We start from the raw sequence: 16,185 nt of genomic DNA on the forward strand, positions 1-16,185 counted from the left end.
GGCTTTTAATTTGTCTAATTTTACAGTAATCACTGACTGTTATTTCCAGGTGAAAGACTATTCAACAGAAGAGGACTTATAAGTCAAGATGTTTGCGGAAAAAGTCTGCTCTGCAGTTGTGACTTGAGACTCCACTTTGGAAGTCCCACTCCAGTGCCTAACGAAGGTTCCGCACTCAAAAACTCAATCAAAAGTAGTAGTGTTAGCGGAAGCAAATCACAGAGACCACCGCCCAAAAATTATAAACTTTACCTGCAGCCTCCGTGCCAACTTACAACTTACGCAGACTAATTGCATTATGGGCAGTGGGAACCTCTGGACTGGAAGAAACCCTGCCTGAAAAGTCCAACCCCATGACTTGACCCAATCCCCCGCACCCCAAAGGTTGCCTAACCATACATTGTACAATGCGAACCACCCCCAGCTTTAGCTCTGTGATTACCAGAAAGGAATTACATCCCTTTTTGAACTGCAGATCAAGGTTTGAATCCTACTTATGGTTAAAAAAATTTCGGTATCATTTAAAACTTTGGTCTAGCCCGATCTATATAGTCCCTGATACAGCAATTTTTTTAGACTTTCCTTACTACCTGTAGATAGTTTCTTTAAAAAAAGCTTTTCCTTCCCTGTAGATAATTTCTTTAAACTTCCTCTTCTTGTAAAACAAAATAGATTGCGTTATTGGAATCCTTCTTTAAATTTTCCCTTTTTTAGAATAAAACAGATTAAATTATAGGAATGTTATTGTAGCCAAAAAAAAAAAAAAAGAGACAAAATATACATTGTATAATGCAGATTACTCGCTCCACAAGCAATTCACCGTTACAAGGTATCGATTATGCTCTTTTAGACGCTCTGTTTTTCACCTCTCATCGACTTCTAATAGCAAAAGAAAATGCTACTATCCTATTTGTCGGAACTTAAGAATTTGGTATACAATGCAAACTAGTTCATTATTGATCACTATATATTATTTTTACTAGTTTAGGATAGAATACAACGTCCATTTACAAAGCCAAAGATTTGGGGGATGTGGAATGGAACAGAATTTGAACTTTACTAGTAATTAATCAAAAGTCTGAACACTTTTTCTTTGCGCTGGCTTTCCATTTCTTTTTGACGGTGAGTTGTCTTTGATTCCATGCCGATCGAAATTCTATTTCCTAGTGACTCCGGACACATGCAGAGATCCTAGTGGCTATCACTAATTTTTTTTTTTTTTTTTTGGAAATTTAATGTAGACTACTTACCTCAGACTTGAGATGATCCGTGAGATCATCCTTGCCTTTCTCTAGAACAAGAACAAATCTTTCCTCATTAATTTCTTAAAACAACTGCAGGAGGATCTTGCATGCATGCGTTCTTTTGTGAATCGCATGCATGCTATCAGGTCAAGGTTAATAAATGATGGGCGCGGAGAATAAAGAGTCGGTAGCATGAGCAAAAACAGGAGAAGCACACCTCCGGTCAAATTTGTTAATTAATGCCTGAAAGTGTGTTCGTGATTCACCGATTGCTCAGGTAAATTAAAAAGAAGTGGCTTTGGGGAATGGAACCATTTTGAAGTGTCGTAGGATTCAGAGAAGAAAAGATCAAGATTCGGGAGATCAAACGTAGATCGTTGGATGATACTGGACATTTAGCATCTAAGAATTTGTGTGTGTGTGAGACGATCAGACGCAATTATGCAGACATACTCACTCAATCCTCTTGATGGAGGAGGAGGTACCTATATTCCAAAACCTGAAAAAAAGCCATTTATGAGGAAAGCTAAGCTTCTTCTGATATATTCCTTTTGACATAATTCAAGAAAAGATGACCTCTCCCCATGACAGAGACTAAACATTGACCTGATTGGCCTCACCTGACCCTACCAAATTGGACCCATTTGCTTCTTTTGTCTGCAATGCCATGCTGATCCATCGCGTATATGTTCTATATATGATTGTAATCCGGCCCCTCAACTTCTCACTTCTTCCCCTGCAATTACTCTGCTCAGAAGAAATCCTGATCAAATTGCCCAAAGGGGATGTGGAAAGCAACTAAATCTGGCGGCTAAGACAGGGAATATGTTCTGCTGGTTATAATGCAATTAACAAACACACCCCACCCATGACTCTTCCTCCTCCTAACTATATCTGGACCTTCGTTTTTGCTTTGAACTTTAGTGGAAAAGCACGCATGAACAAAAGATGGTTAGAGGTCTTTCTTTAACAAGTAGAAATTGTTTTAAAATTGCGTAAAGGCCAAAAAAAAATTGTAGTATATGCTGCAATATTTAAAAAGTTGTCTTGTCTTAATCAAACCAATGTGTTTCATTAGCAATTCTTGCCATCTCATCTTTCAGATTTTACTTTCAATATATTAATAGAATATCGTTGATTTGAAGTGTGAACACTGATGTTATTAGAGTATATAATTAAGAATTATAACACAAGCTAGCTTTGAAGATTATCATGCTCAACTTTTCTTCCAATAATTACCTTTCTGTGTCACCCAGAAACAACTAGCTAACCCCTTTTCCAGTTGCTTCATACATTGGCCTACCTACAAACAATTGCCGAAAGCCAGCCAGCTCAAGAAGACAACAGCACATACTCTATATGTTTTTCTCTTCTCTCTCTCTTTTTTTTTTTTTGGGTCTGTATATGTTATGTTTAATAGCTTAATAATTAATGCATCTATATATGTATGTGTTTTTAGTTACCAGAATCATCGGTCACAAGTTTTAGTTACGACAAAAATTAAATGGACCGCGAGATGTTCCAGAAAAAAAAAATTTAATAGCATAAAGATAAAGTAGAACTTGCGATTATGATTTTGATTCTGATAACTCAAATCCTCCAGACCTCTGGTGTCCTTATCAAGAAGAAGGTCAAACCGTAGCCTTTCTGCGCGCAGTTTCTTTAGTTTGAAACGGCACCAACATTTTGAGCACATTCAAAGGACTGTGTGCACGAACAATTTGCTACTTGTTTTGGGCTTCTTCTTCTTCCTCCTCCTCCTCCTCTTTGTTTTAATTTTTTTTTTTAAAATTTTTTTTTTTGATTTGGGAGGGCGGGGGCAGGACTCAGGAGTTTGCTAGTATTACATATGCATTCCTGTTGGTTGGGGAAATGCTAGTTCTTACTAATCACTCTTTTATTTGAAGGTGAAGTGTGGAGAATTTTCTGCGGGTACATACATGCAGTTTTCATATTCGAATAAGCAGCAGATTGAAGAGCCAAAATGTTGAGGATCGATGGACTTGGAAACTGCAGCTTGGCCTGCTATTGCTATAGGACATGCTATTGCTGCACAAAGTTACGAAAGAAAGAAGCAATGCGACATTTCATTGTGATAGTGATTTAAGCATCTATCATTTGGAATATATGTCAAAAATTACACCAACTTTATAACTATGACGTAATGGCAGCTACCCGATAGCAATATTCTCCTCTCAAGTTAACTGATAATTAGCAAGGAAACCCCACCCCACCCCACCCCACCCCCACCCCATTGCATGTTATATGTTATTCACAGCCAAATGATTGCAATCAGAAATCACATCTTTTTTTCCTTTCTTCAACCAAATATTAATGGCTGGCTTTAAAGCTGATAACATAATAATTAAACCTATATATTCTGACAAATTTTTTTTTTTTTGGTGTTGGTGCATTCGCTAAATGATTGATCATCATCATGTCAGAATTGAGCGTCTAGCTAGGAACTTCCTTCAAAAATGTTTCCGCTCATTCAAGATCACTTGCCAAATCTGTTGTTGGTCAAGAAAACTCGAAATTAATCCACCATATGGGAGACACAAAGAATACAAATGCCCTCCAATAATACGACCAAAGTCAAGTACTTAGGAGCTAAGTTTCTAACAAGTACACGGGACACACGCGGTGGAAAAGAAAGGAGGAACGGAGCCTTGTAGGTCACAAAAGATGGTTGGGTTGAGATTCTGATCGGCACCATTCATGTAAAGATTAATTATTGTCACTCACCACCATTTAGCCAACTCCCACACAAAAGAAAATAAAAAATTTTTTTTTAAAAAAAATAAAAAATAAAAAAAATAAAAATAAAGAAAAAGGGGGCAAAGCTAGCCAAAAAGAGTTGAAACAGCGGAGTGGAGGTGGATTGGCCATGACATTAGGGTATCTATCCATCTCCTTCTTCTATCCCTGCTGTCCTTCCAATAAGCAAGCACCATGCATGGAACCAGCGCCATACGCTTGCTTTTTTTTTTTTTTTTTTTTTTTTTTATGCATGGTTACGAGCGAAACGAGTGATGGTGGTCCAATCGCTTATATATACCAGATGGTACTACTACTACTAGTAGTATAATACTGCTCTACTGATACGAATATATGATCATCGATTCTCCGGATATGTTAATTTCACTTTGAAAATACCTTTGATTCAAATAGTTTTCTTTCTTTCTTTCCGAGCTGTGACCACTATGATCGTTAATTTGTAGTTTATGGGCAGCGATTCCATCATATTTCACATGTGGCGTTTGGCATCTCTCTTCCCCCTCAACTTGCACTTGAATGGTGCAAATCAATGCATATTTATAAGTCCCCACCTTCAAATAATTGGCTCGGCATATTTTCAATGGTATTCCGCAAAACCCTAAAACGTAGCCACCATAAATGTCATGATATATGATGCTCTTTGGATCCTTTTTGCTCGAGGAAACACGAAGGGATGTGATTCAGGCTAGGCTGGGCTGGGCAATTGTAAACACGCTTTCCTGTCAAAATTTGGCTATTTTATCCGTAAATCATCTTGATCAATTAATTTGCTTGAATTTTCTGGCAAATGGTATCGTCACAATCTAATTTTATTTCCACATTGAAATGGCAAAATCACCTACTTTATGACCAAATTGTTTCTTGGAGTTTTTTTTTTTTTGGCTCAAAAAAAAAAAGAATGAAATTTAAGAAGATGAGAGGGAAAAGAAAATTTAAATTCGTGACCTCTATGTCGTCTTGAGAGACGCCTCTCTTCGCCGGAGTTGAGAAAATTGAGAAAAGGAACTTGGGTATTCATTTCCGTGCCTGTGGAAATAAAATTTGAACTGGGTCATTAATGGCAGCGAGTTTTCTAGCTGTAATGGGGCTGAAGCCCAAATTGTAACATTTTTGATTGCAGATACGGAGGGAAGGCTGTGCATCAGTGGTGGCGGTTGCACAATGGAAGCAACCCAACTAAATTCGCGGACCGTTGATGCAATGAAGTCCAAAAACCAACGTAAGTAAATCTTCCTTTGGGCCGGATAGAGGCATTCATTTTGTCTTCTTATCCAGCTGAATGAAGTTACTTAGACCCAAAAGAGACTGCTAGCGCGACAGCGTCCGTACACAGACACAAACCAAGAGAAACGGAAGCTGCGAGACTGTGAAGGTGCCAAGAAACCTCGTCGGTCATCATTTTATGGAGCTTTCACCCCCTCCAGCATGCACGTCTGAATGGCGAAGCCACGTAGATTTGTCGCCTTCTTCGTCATGTCCCCCCTTTTTATTCATTCAACGCCACCTCTTCCAAGCTTACACTTTCGTCATCTTGCTCAGAAAATGTCTCAGAAAATTTTTATGATCTCGCCATTTTCGTTCTTCATATGCTTAATCTTAGTTTTATGTTTCACCTGTATAAATGTGGGAGCTGCTTCCGATGAGGAGAGTGAATCCTATTTGGGATCTTTGGTGAAGAAGAAAGATGAACGGAAGCTAATTTCTTCGAGTGAATATGGAGAGATATCAGGGGTTAGTGTTAGAGAGCGGACGGATTTGTCGTATCACCTTCAGTTCATCACCTTGAAGCCATTTGCTCTTTTCCTCCCCGTTGTATTACATGCAAATATGGTTTTCTATGCGCAAACAGGTAAGCAAAACAAGAGCCTAGAGTTTATCCAATTAAATCTTCATTGTATGTTGCGGTCTTTAAAAGGACTCGTACTATTGCTAATTTTTGGTGCATTATTAAGTTACTATATATTGGTGTGTGAAACATGGGATGTGGTGATTCAGATTCATCAGGCCATGAATTCAGAATTTCTCTTTTTCCCCACAATGTTGAAGTCGTGGCCTAAAACTTTGCCATGAAATATGAGAGTGTTGCAGGTTCTGGGAAGCTGAGTTACACTACCGAAGCGGGCCGCATGCTGACAAAGACGTTGAGACAAGGAGATACTTTGGAACTCAATCCAGGGACTATTTTCTTCATGGAGGCCATCCACTGTGTGGACGAACTAAGAGTTTACGCTATCTTTGGTAATTTGAGGGAACATTTCCGCGTAAGAACTTTCAACGCCCCTGAATTTGTTTCTTTTATCTTATACTAATTTGTAACTCTTCAGTTGGGTTTCCATAGGGACCGGCAACGACAGCACCATACTCTAGTTTCCGCCACCTGATCCTCGGCTTTGATAAAATGATTCTGCAACTAACCTTCAAGGTACATCAGAATTTGGGTTTATTTAGTGGGTGTAATTGCCTCCTTCCCAGTTAACTAGCATGTTTGGCTTGATTTAGGAAAAGAGACAGTATGCGGTTTGGATTAAGGGCTTCGATCTTGTTAAATGAATTTAGTGATGCAAAATTGTGTTTGAAGGTGCCTGAAGATGTGATTAAAGAGATAATGAATAAACCGAACCCACCGGCCATTGTTTCCAGCGTCTCGGGAACAATGGAAAAATTATGGGATTTGGAAGCTCGTTTCATTAAAGAATTAACAAGAAGCACGGGGCCCAACCTCCTCAACATGCTTGGCTTAGAACGAGATTGTGGGAACCATAATGGGTGGAGAACAACATCAAACAAGAAAAAGCTCCCAGATTTCAAAGGTTTCAAAGGTTCCAACTTTGGTGTTTCCGTAACAAATTTGACCAGAGTAAGCGTGGCTACAGTCAGTTAGCTCTTAATTGGCTCCCTGCATTATGCTGCAATGCCTCAAATAACTAATTATTTAAATCATCAACAATTGACACATATGATGATTGACTCGAATGTTTATCTGACAAAATGGAAAATTCCAGGGATCGATGGTGGCGCCGCACTGGAATCAAATGGCGACTGAGATAGTAATTGTTTTACAAGGAAAAGGAATTGTTCTAGTGGTTTGTTCTAGCATTTTTGCTAAACAAAATGAATGCAAAAACATGAGGTTTCAAGTGGGAGAAGGTGATGTGTTTGTCGTGCCAAGGTTCCATCCTACAGCTCAAATGTCTTTCAGTGATGAAACATTTGTTTTCATGAGATTTAGTACCACAAGAAAGAAAATTAGCCATCAATATCTGGTTGGTAAAACTTCCATTTTCAAGACCTTAGGCAAACGTATATTGGCAGCATCACTGGGTGTTAATGAAACAATAGCAGACATGGTTATGGCTTCACAGAGGGACTCCGTAGTCTTGGATTGTAATTTGTGTGCAGAGGAAGAATTAAGGATGATGGAGGAGGAAATAGAAAAGGCAAAACAGACGGAACCAGAGACCCCAGAAGCAGAAGTAGAAGCTGGAGAAGGAACTGAAAAACCAGAAGAAGAATCAGGGGAAGGGAAAGATCGACCAGAGAAACCAGAAGCTAGAGCCAGGGAATATAAAAATGAAGTCACAATCAAAGAAAAGAGATGAGCATAGGCTTGAAAGGGATGTAATTCAAACTCAATATTCAGCTTTTGTTGTTAATCAGATTTGCATTGCTGAAGTAATTAGTGTTTATTTCTATGTACAATTGCCGATTTTTCACACAGAGAAGGTTGGTGGCATTTGGGGGTGTGGTATTGTTCTGCATGGCAGACGACTCCTAGGACTCGTATTTCAGTATGGTATATATCTAGGAGCTGAGTAGCCTTTCCAATTTCTTAATCACGCACGCGCGTAGCAATATCATAAAATTGACCAAATCATCATCTACTTGTATTTCTGCATAAACTGATCTAATATCTTTCGTAACTTTATCAGAGTATAACATTTTGTGAATCATAGAGGAATGCAAAACTAATTATTTCAGCTCCATTCTTGCCTTTGACTTTCATCTCGTAGTCAACTTATCAGCAAATTTACGGAAATAATGTGCAAATGACAATGAAGAGAATCCAGCAGTGAAGTGCTGCATTAGCATTTATATCCATGTTATGCAGATACCCTTAAATGTGTTTGAAATTTCAAAACTTTGCCCTTCCAATTTGTAGGTTCATGAGCAGCTGGGGGATTTCACAAATCTTAGAAGGGAAAGGAGAAAGAAAAGAGAGTCAAATAAAAAAAATCTCAGAATCACATAACTTATGTTCCTGCCACCCAAATTGAGTTTTCAGGACGGATGATTATTAATTTTTCTGTAAAAATAGAACGCAGCCCCCATTTTGCAGGTTGCTCTTTGTAATATACCTCGAAAGAATGGAAATGGAAGTATGGCCCTTTTTTTTTTTTTTTAATTTTAATAGAAATACCCCATTATCTACAATGGTCATGAATTGACCATTGCATAGAAAAGTTCAAGATCATTGCATCATTAGCCTACTCAAAATCGGCGCTCTCGCCTGAAGACAAGTTTGAATAAAAACCACCCAGCTACGGCTAAGGTCTCATGCATTTTTGCATGAATGTTTCAACATGTTCAACACGAACAGCTGCCTCGTGGCACCTTCAAATTGCCCCGTGTCCATGCAAAAGCCACGTCGCTTCTCTAATCCCTGTTTCCAATTCCCCCTCCCCCTCCCCTATAAAACCACCGGTTCTGACCAGCTCCTTTCTTCACTTCTCATTAGTCCAAAAATTTCAAAAATGTCCACCGAAAAATTGTTGTCAGCATCTTCAATTTCGCTCTTAGGCTTTGGTTTATGCTTATTTCTCTGCGTGCATGCTACCGCTGGGGAAGATGGTCAGACTGTCCCCGGAGCAGGACATTTAGTAAAGAAAGGCGAAAGGCAGCCAATAATCTCAACTGGATTTGGAGAGGTCTCGGGAGTTAGAGTTAGCGATGGAAACGAGACTTTTAATATTCACCTCATCACCTTGGAGCCCAACTCCTTGTTTCTGCCTGTTATGCTGCATCAAGACATGGTGTTCTACGTTCATACAGGTAATTTTATTATTATTATTTTTGTTTAAAGGTGCTTGGACTCGGGCTGAACCTTCAATTCCTTGAATTCAGCTGTATCTAATTAGTCTGATAGTGTCTATATTATCAAGAACAAGAAATCACCAGTAGTGACTTGTCTTAATCATTGAATTTTGTCAAATTTTGCGGAGTTCATCCTGCTGTTTGTGTACAGGGAGCGGAAATCTGAGCTACAGAGATGAAAATAAAAGAGAGAATACGACCATAAGACGAGGAGATGTTTTTCGTCTGGGATCAGGAAGCGTTTTCTTCATACAGAGCGACGTAGGTCTGGAGAGACAGAAGCTAAGAATTTATGCCATATTTGGCAATGCAGGGGAGGACTTGAGAGTAAGAGACTAAGAGCACTATTTTTGTCATTTCACTGATTTTGTCAATTGACAATGGATGCCTTCAGTTTTCATACGTGAGTGACCATGACCATGAATATTGCACTATCTAAACTTCTTGATCTTAGGAACCGACTGAATACGGACCATACTCGAGCGTTCGCGACTTGGTTCTTGGATTTGATAAGAAAATTCTCCAGGAGACCTTCAAGGTATGTTATCTAATCTAGCATGTGGTAAAAAGAGTAAAGAGAGACAGGACTGTTTCTTGAAATCCCTCATTTTGGGTTGTAACCCCTGGTGCAAAATGGTACTCAAGGTTCCTGAAGAAGTGATAGAGGAAATGACAAGCGGAAGGAAGCCGGAAGCAATAGTTCGTGGATTGCCGGGCACTCAGGAAAAAACCATACGGGAGAGGGAGTATCAGTTCATCGAAGCCGTGTTTGGAAGCACAAGTATTTTCAGCATTTTCGAAACCAGCAACAAAGACAAGAAGAAGTCCAAAAAATTCAACATATTCCAAGAAAAACCAGATTTTGAGAATTGCAACGGGTGGAGCACAACAGTTACCCGGAAAAAGTATTCCGTCCTGAAGGGCTCCAAATATGGCCTTTTCATGGTGAACTTGACCCGCGTGAGTTTTTAATCTGAGTTTGCCTGAAATTTGTAGCTTGCAGTTAGCAATATGCAAGAATGTGCTACTTACCATACAAAATTTTCCCACTCTGTTCTGGGTCTGTGCTAGTAACGTAGTAGCCATTAGTAAATAGGTGATTGCTGATGGGCTTTATTTTACTTTTTTTTTTTTTTCTAGGGAGGAATGATGGGTCCTCACTGGAATCCCGAGGCAACGGAGATAGCAGTAGTACTGCAAGGGAAGGGGATGGTTCGGGTAGTTTGCCCAAGTCTACCGAACAAAGCAGAGTGCAAAAACGCGAGGTTTGGGGTTGAAGAAGGCGACATTTTCGCCGTGCAGAGGTTCCATCCCATGGCGCAGATGGCTTTCAACAACGAAACGCTCGTTTTCGTTGGTTTCAGTACATCAACGGAGAACAATCACCCACAGTATCTAGCAGGGAAGGCATCAGTCCTCAGGACTTTGGACAAGCACATCCTGGCAGCATCATTTGGAATAAATGAAACTACCTTCGACAGGCTTGTGAATCAACAACGCGAATCGGTTATCTTAGAATGCACCTCCTGCGCAGAGGAAGAATGGAGGATAATGGAGGAAGAGATTGAGAGGGAAAGAGAGGAGGCAAGGCAGAGGGAAGAGGAGGCAAGGAAGAGGGATGAAGAGAGGAAAAGACAGGAAGAGGAAGCTGAGACGAGAGAAGAGGAGGAGGCAGCTAGGGAGAGAGCAGAGGAGGAAAGGAAGAAGAGAGAGCAAGAAGAAGAGGAAGAGGCGGCACGGAGAAAGAGAGAGGAAGAGGCAGCACGAGAAAGGAGGGAACAAGAGGAAAGAGAACAAGAAGCAGCACAGATGGAAGAGAAAGAAAGGGAAGCAGCTAAGCGAGAGGAAGAAGAAGCAGCACAAAGAAGACAAGAAGAAGCTGGCCAGGGAGAAGGAGGGCGCCCACACGAAGGGGGCAGGGAAGCACGGCCGCCGGAGGAAGACGGAAGAGGAGGAGTAGGAGCCAGGCAGGAGGAGGAAACTGCAAAGCAACAAGAAAAAGAAATGGGACAAGAGGAGGAGCAGGGCAATGGCCAAGGATGGGGAAGAAGAATCCTTAAAAATGCTTCTTGACTGTGTCTAGTAATGCTCAAAAGTAGACGTTTCCAGTGAGCATAAAGCTGAATAAGCAGTTTTGTTTCAGTCTTTGCTTTATTTTGTGTTTGCTTGTGAAATACCTTCAGTTGAGAGCTCCATTAGCGCATGGTGAAGTCCTTTAAAAGCCAGCTTATTGAATTCCTACGAATGAATGACTCCAATTAATTCCTGCGATTGATCTATCTTAGAACTGCTTGAGCAAGAGCCAAAACTCAGCCAGGTTTTCTCACATCATGGACAGGAATCCTAAACTCGAGCAATAAAGGAGTTTTCCATACCTACTTTTCTTACTTTTTGATGGATTGCAAGAGAGGAATATGTCTCACAATGAACAATGGACGACGTAAACGGGTCCTCAAATAGCCCAAAAAGATGAAAAAAAAAAAAAAGGACAACGCTTGAATACCCCCACAGAAAGCATTTTCAAGCTACAATAGCACGCAGAAATGATTTTGTAAACATTCTCAGACTATTAATACTCAATTAGATATCAGGGACGACCTCTGGGTTCAACGGCAGCTCAAAAAGCTAGGAAACTACTATCCATATCTTACAACTGTAACGGAACACCTTCATACGTATCAAATTTAGTATCAAATTTGCAAAAGAAGAGGGAGAAAGGGGGTGAGGAAATCTGGAAAATCTCGAAAGCTTTGTAAAGAGAATAAACACCACGTATTCAAAGGCCAGAATGAGGAAAGGACTGTATAAAGTCAAATGTAAGAATTGTAAAATCTATGTTTCAGTCGAGCCTGACAAGTCAGAGACATACGAAACAACCACCGTAATGTCATCAAGTTTTCCACCATAATAAGAGAATCCAATCTCTTGTGCTGCAGTAGAAAATGGAGTTTGCCTTTCCCTGTCCTGCGCTCGGTGGCGCGCCAAAGCTGCAACTTTTTGTGCTGTCAACTCAGGGGTGAAACCCGATGTCACTGCTGCACCAACAATTGTAGTTATTTCACGTTTATACAAGTTATCAAATAGCCCATCTGTTCCGGCAACAATGACATCTCCCGGTAAAACTGAAATCTTGAAAACCTGGCCAAAATATTTAAATCTCATTTAGGAGGACTCCTGTCGGTGAAACACTATTAGCGTGAACAATTGAGATGATATTCTTCTCGAGACATTCTTGATTATAAAAGCACCATGTATACAAATTCACTTGCACAAAAGATCAGTAAGGAGTGTTCCACTAAATTACCTGACCGGAACTTGGAAGGTCACCCTTATTTCCTCTTTCCAGTTGATAGGGAAAATTGAATCCATGCTGCTGGACTGGAGACTCAAAGGTGGTGCTGCCATCTCTGACCACAATAAATCCACTGTCTCCAAGATTTATGGCATGCAGAAACTGTGGAAGAGAACAAATATGCACAGATGACCATCAGAGGCATCAAAACTCTTCTCAAGTTCAAAGAGGGAAAAAATTTGAAGTCTATGCAACCTCCAGTACAACAAACTAGTGTCTTAAAGAATCATTGGCTTTTTCATGATCGCTTTAGGCTGTAATGTGACAGCCAAACCAATCCAATATGCAAGAGTAGGTCTGAAGAATTGAACAAACACTAATCTACCAAAAGGCATCCAAAGAAAGAATGAAGAAAATCAGGAGATTAAGTGTAGTTAGGCAAACTAATGGCACAGTGTTCTTTCACTTTTACTCAAGTACAATAGCATAACCTTCGCCTTTACAGTTATTTTCTGCAACCTCCAATATTCTAGTGGTCCTCAGAGAGAATCTCCTTTCTACTCAGATATGAGGTTTGGTCTCTTGCAGCAAAAAGTACCAGTGCCAAACCGTCATCGCCTCCATCTTATAGGAAAGATAAAACAGAATTTCCCATCTTTGCCTCCTCTATGTGCATGGCTCTGTGCATGTCTTTTACAAATATAACACGAGTCGTCATCCATAAACACCACATAAATGTACTTCACGGTTTTACGCTTTCTACACTTAGAACAGGAAAAAAAAACACACCAAGAATGACATATTCTGCCTAAATTTGCCAAAACATCAGGATAATTCCCCTCTAATGAACCCCAACAAATACATTCATCTACAAATCACCAATCAAAAGTGGTCACATCCAAGTTGAAAATGTTACTACAGCCATTTTGTTGCATGCAAGTTGGAGCAATATTTTCAAAAGACGTAGTACAAGAAGAATATGTGTGCATGGACAAATATTTTTGGTATGAAGTTAGTAAGACCTGGTCTTTTAGCACAATGATGCAGGCTGTTGAGGAACCCACAGCATTTGTTTCCGAGTGTGCTTTCTCCAATACGCGAGCGGGATCAATAAACTCCCCGGGCTCATTTTTAATAGCATCCATCGAGTTAGACATGAGTTCACAAGCATATTCTCCAGCATTAATCCCAACCTCCGCCCAACCACCAACTCCATCTGCCACACCAATTGCTTGCTCATCCGAACAGATGAAATGAGCATCCTCTCCACCTGTTTTTTCTTTATCAGGATGGGGTAGGTAGCATGATCCAGAGTGTAGCTTCAGTGTTCTGTTGCTTAGAGATCTTCTGGATTCAGCAGTAGTAGCCAACCAACATTAAGGAAAATCACAATACTATATCGCCAAACTTATTAATGCTCAATGCGACTCCCACAAACATAGAACTGTGCATCTCTAATAAACTTAAATTGAAAAACCCATTCAGTAGAAAATTGAAGCAGGAAATGATCATCTTTGACGCAACGACTCACTGCTAAGATTTATTTACCTAGTAAGTAAAAAGACAAAATTCAAGCAATACCTTGTTTTGATTAAAAAACGTAAATATTTGATACTCAAACCAGAATAACGAATCTCTACAATAGCCACAATATGTGAATATGCAAATCTTTGACTTTTCAACACCATGACGAAAGACAATGTTCTTTAGCAATCAGAGAGAAAGTTTCCCTTTAAAACACGCTAAAAATCAGAAACCATACAAAAGAGGAGAAAAATCCATTCCATTTTGAGAAACGATGGACACCCAAGTTCGACAACTATGTCTTTTCACAAGTCACCACTTTCATCGTCCTTGAATTTCCATGAGTTATATGAGTTGGAAGAAGCATAAATATAAAAAATCCTGTAAACACTGAGTCGAGGATCACATTATTTTTTTATTAAGTTCCGGCTTGCTGACAAGCTAAGCTCAACTAAAGAATTCTCTGTCTGACAGACAAACTGCTAATGTTGAAGGGTCACCAAATACGATCTTGACTGTTGGAATATAGGACCTGGATTATTGTTGAATATCCAAACTAATTTTAAGGTCAATACATCGGGACCATACACGACTGGCCATCTGGTTTTATTTAATACAACACCTTGGCTAAATTTGAAGTTAAATGAACGCACCAAAAAATCTTCAGGGAACAACTACCTTCTGGATTAACAAATGTATTTAACTATAATCAATTTTGAACCATTGCACATAATAAAGAAACTGCATACAAGAAAATTTTTTTGTTTCTAAATTAACAAATAGATGGAAACAACTTGATAAGACAACACAAAAGGTTAGAGCATTTACTGGTCTGGTGGTATGGCAAGACTTGATAGCTGTTCGTCGAATGAGGTTCCGTTGCAGAGTACATCAGATGCAGCCCCAGTCGAACAACATGGTGATGATGAGGAACTGCAGCTTCTAAACCACGACCCAACAAGGGCATTCGAGCTGCGACATTTCCATCTACCTCCAAGCACAGAAAAAGCACGATCAGTGCAGCGGCTATTGGTTACCCCATTTCTCAAACTCAGACTAGCTTTTTGACAATTATCGAGACCTCTATTGCCAAAATACATCACAACAGGTTTAGCAAAACTCGAAACATTCCCACAACCAGAGATAAAAGTATCCATAACAAGGTCTCCAGGGGCAGCCGTTGAACTAGAAACAGCCATGGCTCCACTAAAATTCCCAAAAGCTTGAGAAGACGGGCGCGATAGAACACCACCACCACCACGTGTCTGAGAAAATGCCTCAACGGCAGAATGCTTGGTTCTACTGTAAGTATAACAAGCCCCAAATTTCTGACTTCTTTTTACTGTCAAAGATTCTATTAACTTGTGGGTTGGTGCTAGTTTCACTCTTAAACCTCTCTGAACCCCAAAACAAAAGGCAGAATTCGGTTTGGGAAGCAACCCTGATGACATATCCTATTCCCCCTCAGCTCAACCCAATTCGTCCATTAGATGAACTCCAAACTTAGCAAGTCTGCATTGTGAGCCAATCCCCTTTAATCCTGAGAAACTTCACATCCTACTCAACGATAACTTTGCCTGCCCAAGCAGCAATTTCCTGCTACCTGATTACAAAAACAATTGCATTATAAAAAGATTCATTCGTTTTTCCTTTTCTTCTACTTTCGCAAGATGAAAAGAAAGATACAAGGGAAAAAGGAAGGCATGGGGAACCCGGGATTTCGGCAATTCGGGCTTGACTAGGGGCGGATCGAGAATGCTGTCTGGGGACAAAATTATCGTTGGAGAGAAGAACAGCCGAAGTCCACCGCTTAATGGGGGCTAATATCGCAGTCAGTCTCAAATTTCTAAGTTTGACGCCCACCAGCCCAAAAAACTGAAAAACGGACAAAAACGAAGCGGTGGCTCAGAATGAAGCGGAAATTGGCGTTTGGATTTATATTGGTGAGTTTTTTGGGAAATATTAGTGTAGCGTGTACGTAAGATAAAAAAAAAAAGTAATTAAAAAATAGGTATATAAAAATATTTACAAAAAATCACAATCCAAATAAGGCGTAGTTTTTTAGTCCCTTTTTAATAAGAAATCATGTCAATTTTGTCCTATCAAGTTTTATTTTGATTAATGTATCACAGCATAGTTTATAACACTGGAAGAAGATGACCTTTTAACACTTTGACACTCATAAAAATTGATAGTAATTTTTGAAAAAAAAAAAAAGAATTAAGAGGCAGTGTGTGAATTGTCTAAAATACAGCA

The 16,185-nt window shown here is 39.7% G+C and overlaps 3 protein-coding genes across 4 annotated transcripts; 2 read left to right on the forward strand and 1 right to left on the reverse strand.

The window, feature by feature from the left end:
* Nucleotides 1–5,358: 5,358 nt before the first annotated feature.
* On the forward strand, nt 5,359–7,694 carry LOC113698513 (vicilin-like seed storage protein At2g18540). Its single transcript, XM_027218359.2, has 5 exons — nt 5,359–5,871; nt 6,111–6,283; nt 6,361–6,444; nt 6,601–6,879; nt 7,025–7,694. Exons 1-5 carry the CDS (start codon nt 5,460–5,462, stop codon nt 7,619–7,621), a joined length of 1,545 nt encoding a protein of 514 aa, XP_027074160.1. The 5' UTR covers nt 5,359–5,459; the 3' UTR covers nt 7,622–7,694.
* A 1,032-nt stretch (nt 7,695–8,726) lies between these two features.
* Nucleotides 8,727–11,384, forward strand: LOC140010417 (vicilin-like seed storage protein At4g36700). The gene is made up of 5 exons (XM_072057388.1): nt 8,727–9,071; nt 9,265–9,440; nt 9,568–9,651; nt 9,759–10,073; nt 10,254–11,384. Exons 1-5 carry the CDS (start codon nt 8,774–8,776, stop codon nt 11,184–11,186), a joined length of 1,806 nt encoding a protein of 601 aa, XP_071913489.1. The 5' UTR covers nt 8,727–8,773; the 3' UTR covers nt 11,187–11,384.
* Nucleotides 11,385–11,760: 376 nt separating this feature from the next.
* LOC140003887 (probable protein phosphatase 2C 80) lies at nt 11,761–15,750 on the reverse strand. 2 transcript variants are annotated; one of them, XM_072057390.1, is made up of 5 exons: nt 15,616–15,750; nt 14,758–15,532; nt 13,428–13,749; nt 12,418–12,567; nt 11,761–12,251 (listed from the first exon to the last, which is right to left on the reverse strand). In XM_072057390.1, the coding sequence occupies exons 2-5, from the start codon at nt 15,378–15,380 to the stop codon at nt 11,946–11,948; spliced, it is 1,401 nt and encodes a 466-aa protein (XP_071913491.1). In that variant the 5' UTR covers nt 15,381–15,532; nt 15,616–15,750; the 3' UTR covers nt 11,761–11,945. The 2 variants fall into 2 exon arrangements, with proteins under 2 accessions (XP_071913491.1, XP_071913490.1); XM_072057389.1 differs by having other exon boundaries at nt 13,428–13,752.
* Between the last annotated feature and the right edge of the window lie 435 nt (nt 15,751–16,185).

This window comes from Coffea arabica, chromosome 7c (assembly GCF_036785885.1).
Source record: "Coffea arabica cultivar ET-39 chromosome 7c, Coffea Arabica ET-39 HiFi, whole genome shotgun sequence".
NCBI classification, from domain to species: domain Eukaryota; kingdom Viridiplantae; phylum Streptophyta; class Magnoliopsida; order Gentianales; family Rubiaceae; genus Coffea; species Coffea arabica.

Bases quoted from the DNA above. Each gene is read 5' to 3' on its own strand.
- LOC113698513 (XM_027218359.2), top strand. From the start codon at position 5,460: ATGGCGAAGCCACGTAGATTTGTCGCCTTCTTCGTCATGTCCCCCCTT. The intron at 5,872-6,110 runs GTAAGCAAAACA...AGAGTGTTGCAG, and splicing joins GGTTTTCTATGCGCAAACAG to GTTCTGGGAAGCTGAGTTAC. The intron at 6,880-7,024 runs GTAAGCGTGGCT...GGAAAATTCCAG, and splicing joins CCGTAACAAATTTGACCAGA to GGATCGATGGTGGCGCCGCA.
- LOC140010417 (XM_072057388.1), top strand. From the start codon at position 8,774: ATGTCCACCGAAAAATTGTTGTCAGCATCTTCAATTTCGCTCTTAGGC. The intron at 9,072-9,264 runs GTAATTTTATTA...GTTTGTGTACAG, and splicing joins GGTGTTCTACGTTCATACAG to GGAGCGGAAATCTGAGCTAC. The intron at 9,652-9,758 runs GTATGTTATCTA...ATGGTACTCAAG, and splicing joins TTCTCCAGGAGACCTTCAAG to GTTCCTGAAGAAGTGATAGA.
- LOC140003887 (XM_072057389.1), bottom strand. From the start codon at position 15,380: ATGTCATCAGGGTTGCTTCCCAAACCGAATTCTGCCTTTTGTTTTGGG. The intron at 13,753-14,757 runs GTAAATGCTCTA...TGCTGAATCCAG, and splicing joins CTTGCCATACCACCAGACCA to AAGATCTCTAAGCAACAGAA. The intron at 12,568-13,427 runs GTCTTACTAACT...TCTCTTCCACAG, and splicing joins TCATTGTGCTAAAAGACCAG to TTTCTGCATGCCATAAATCT.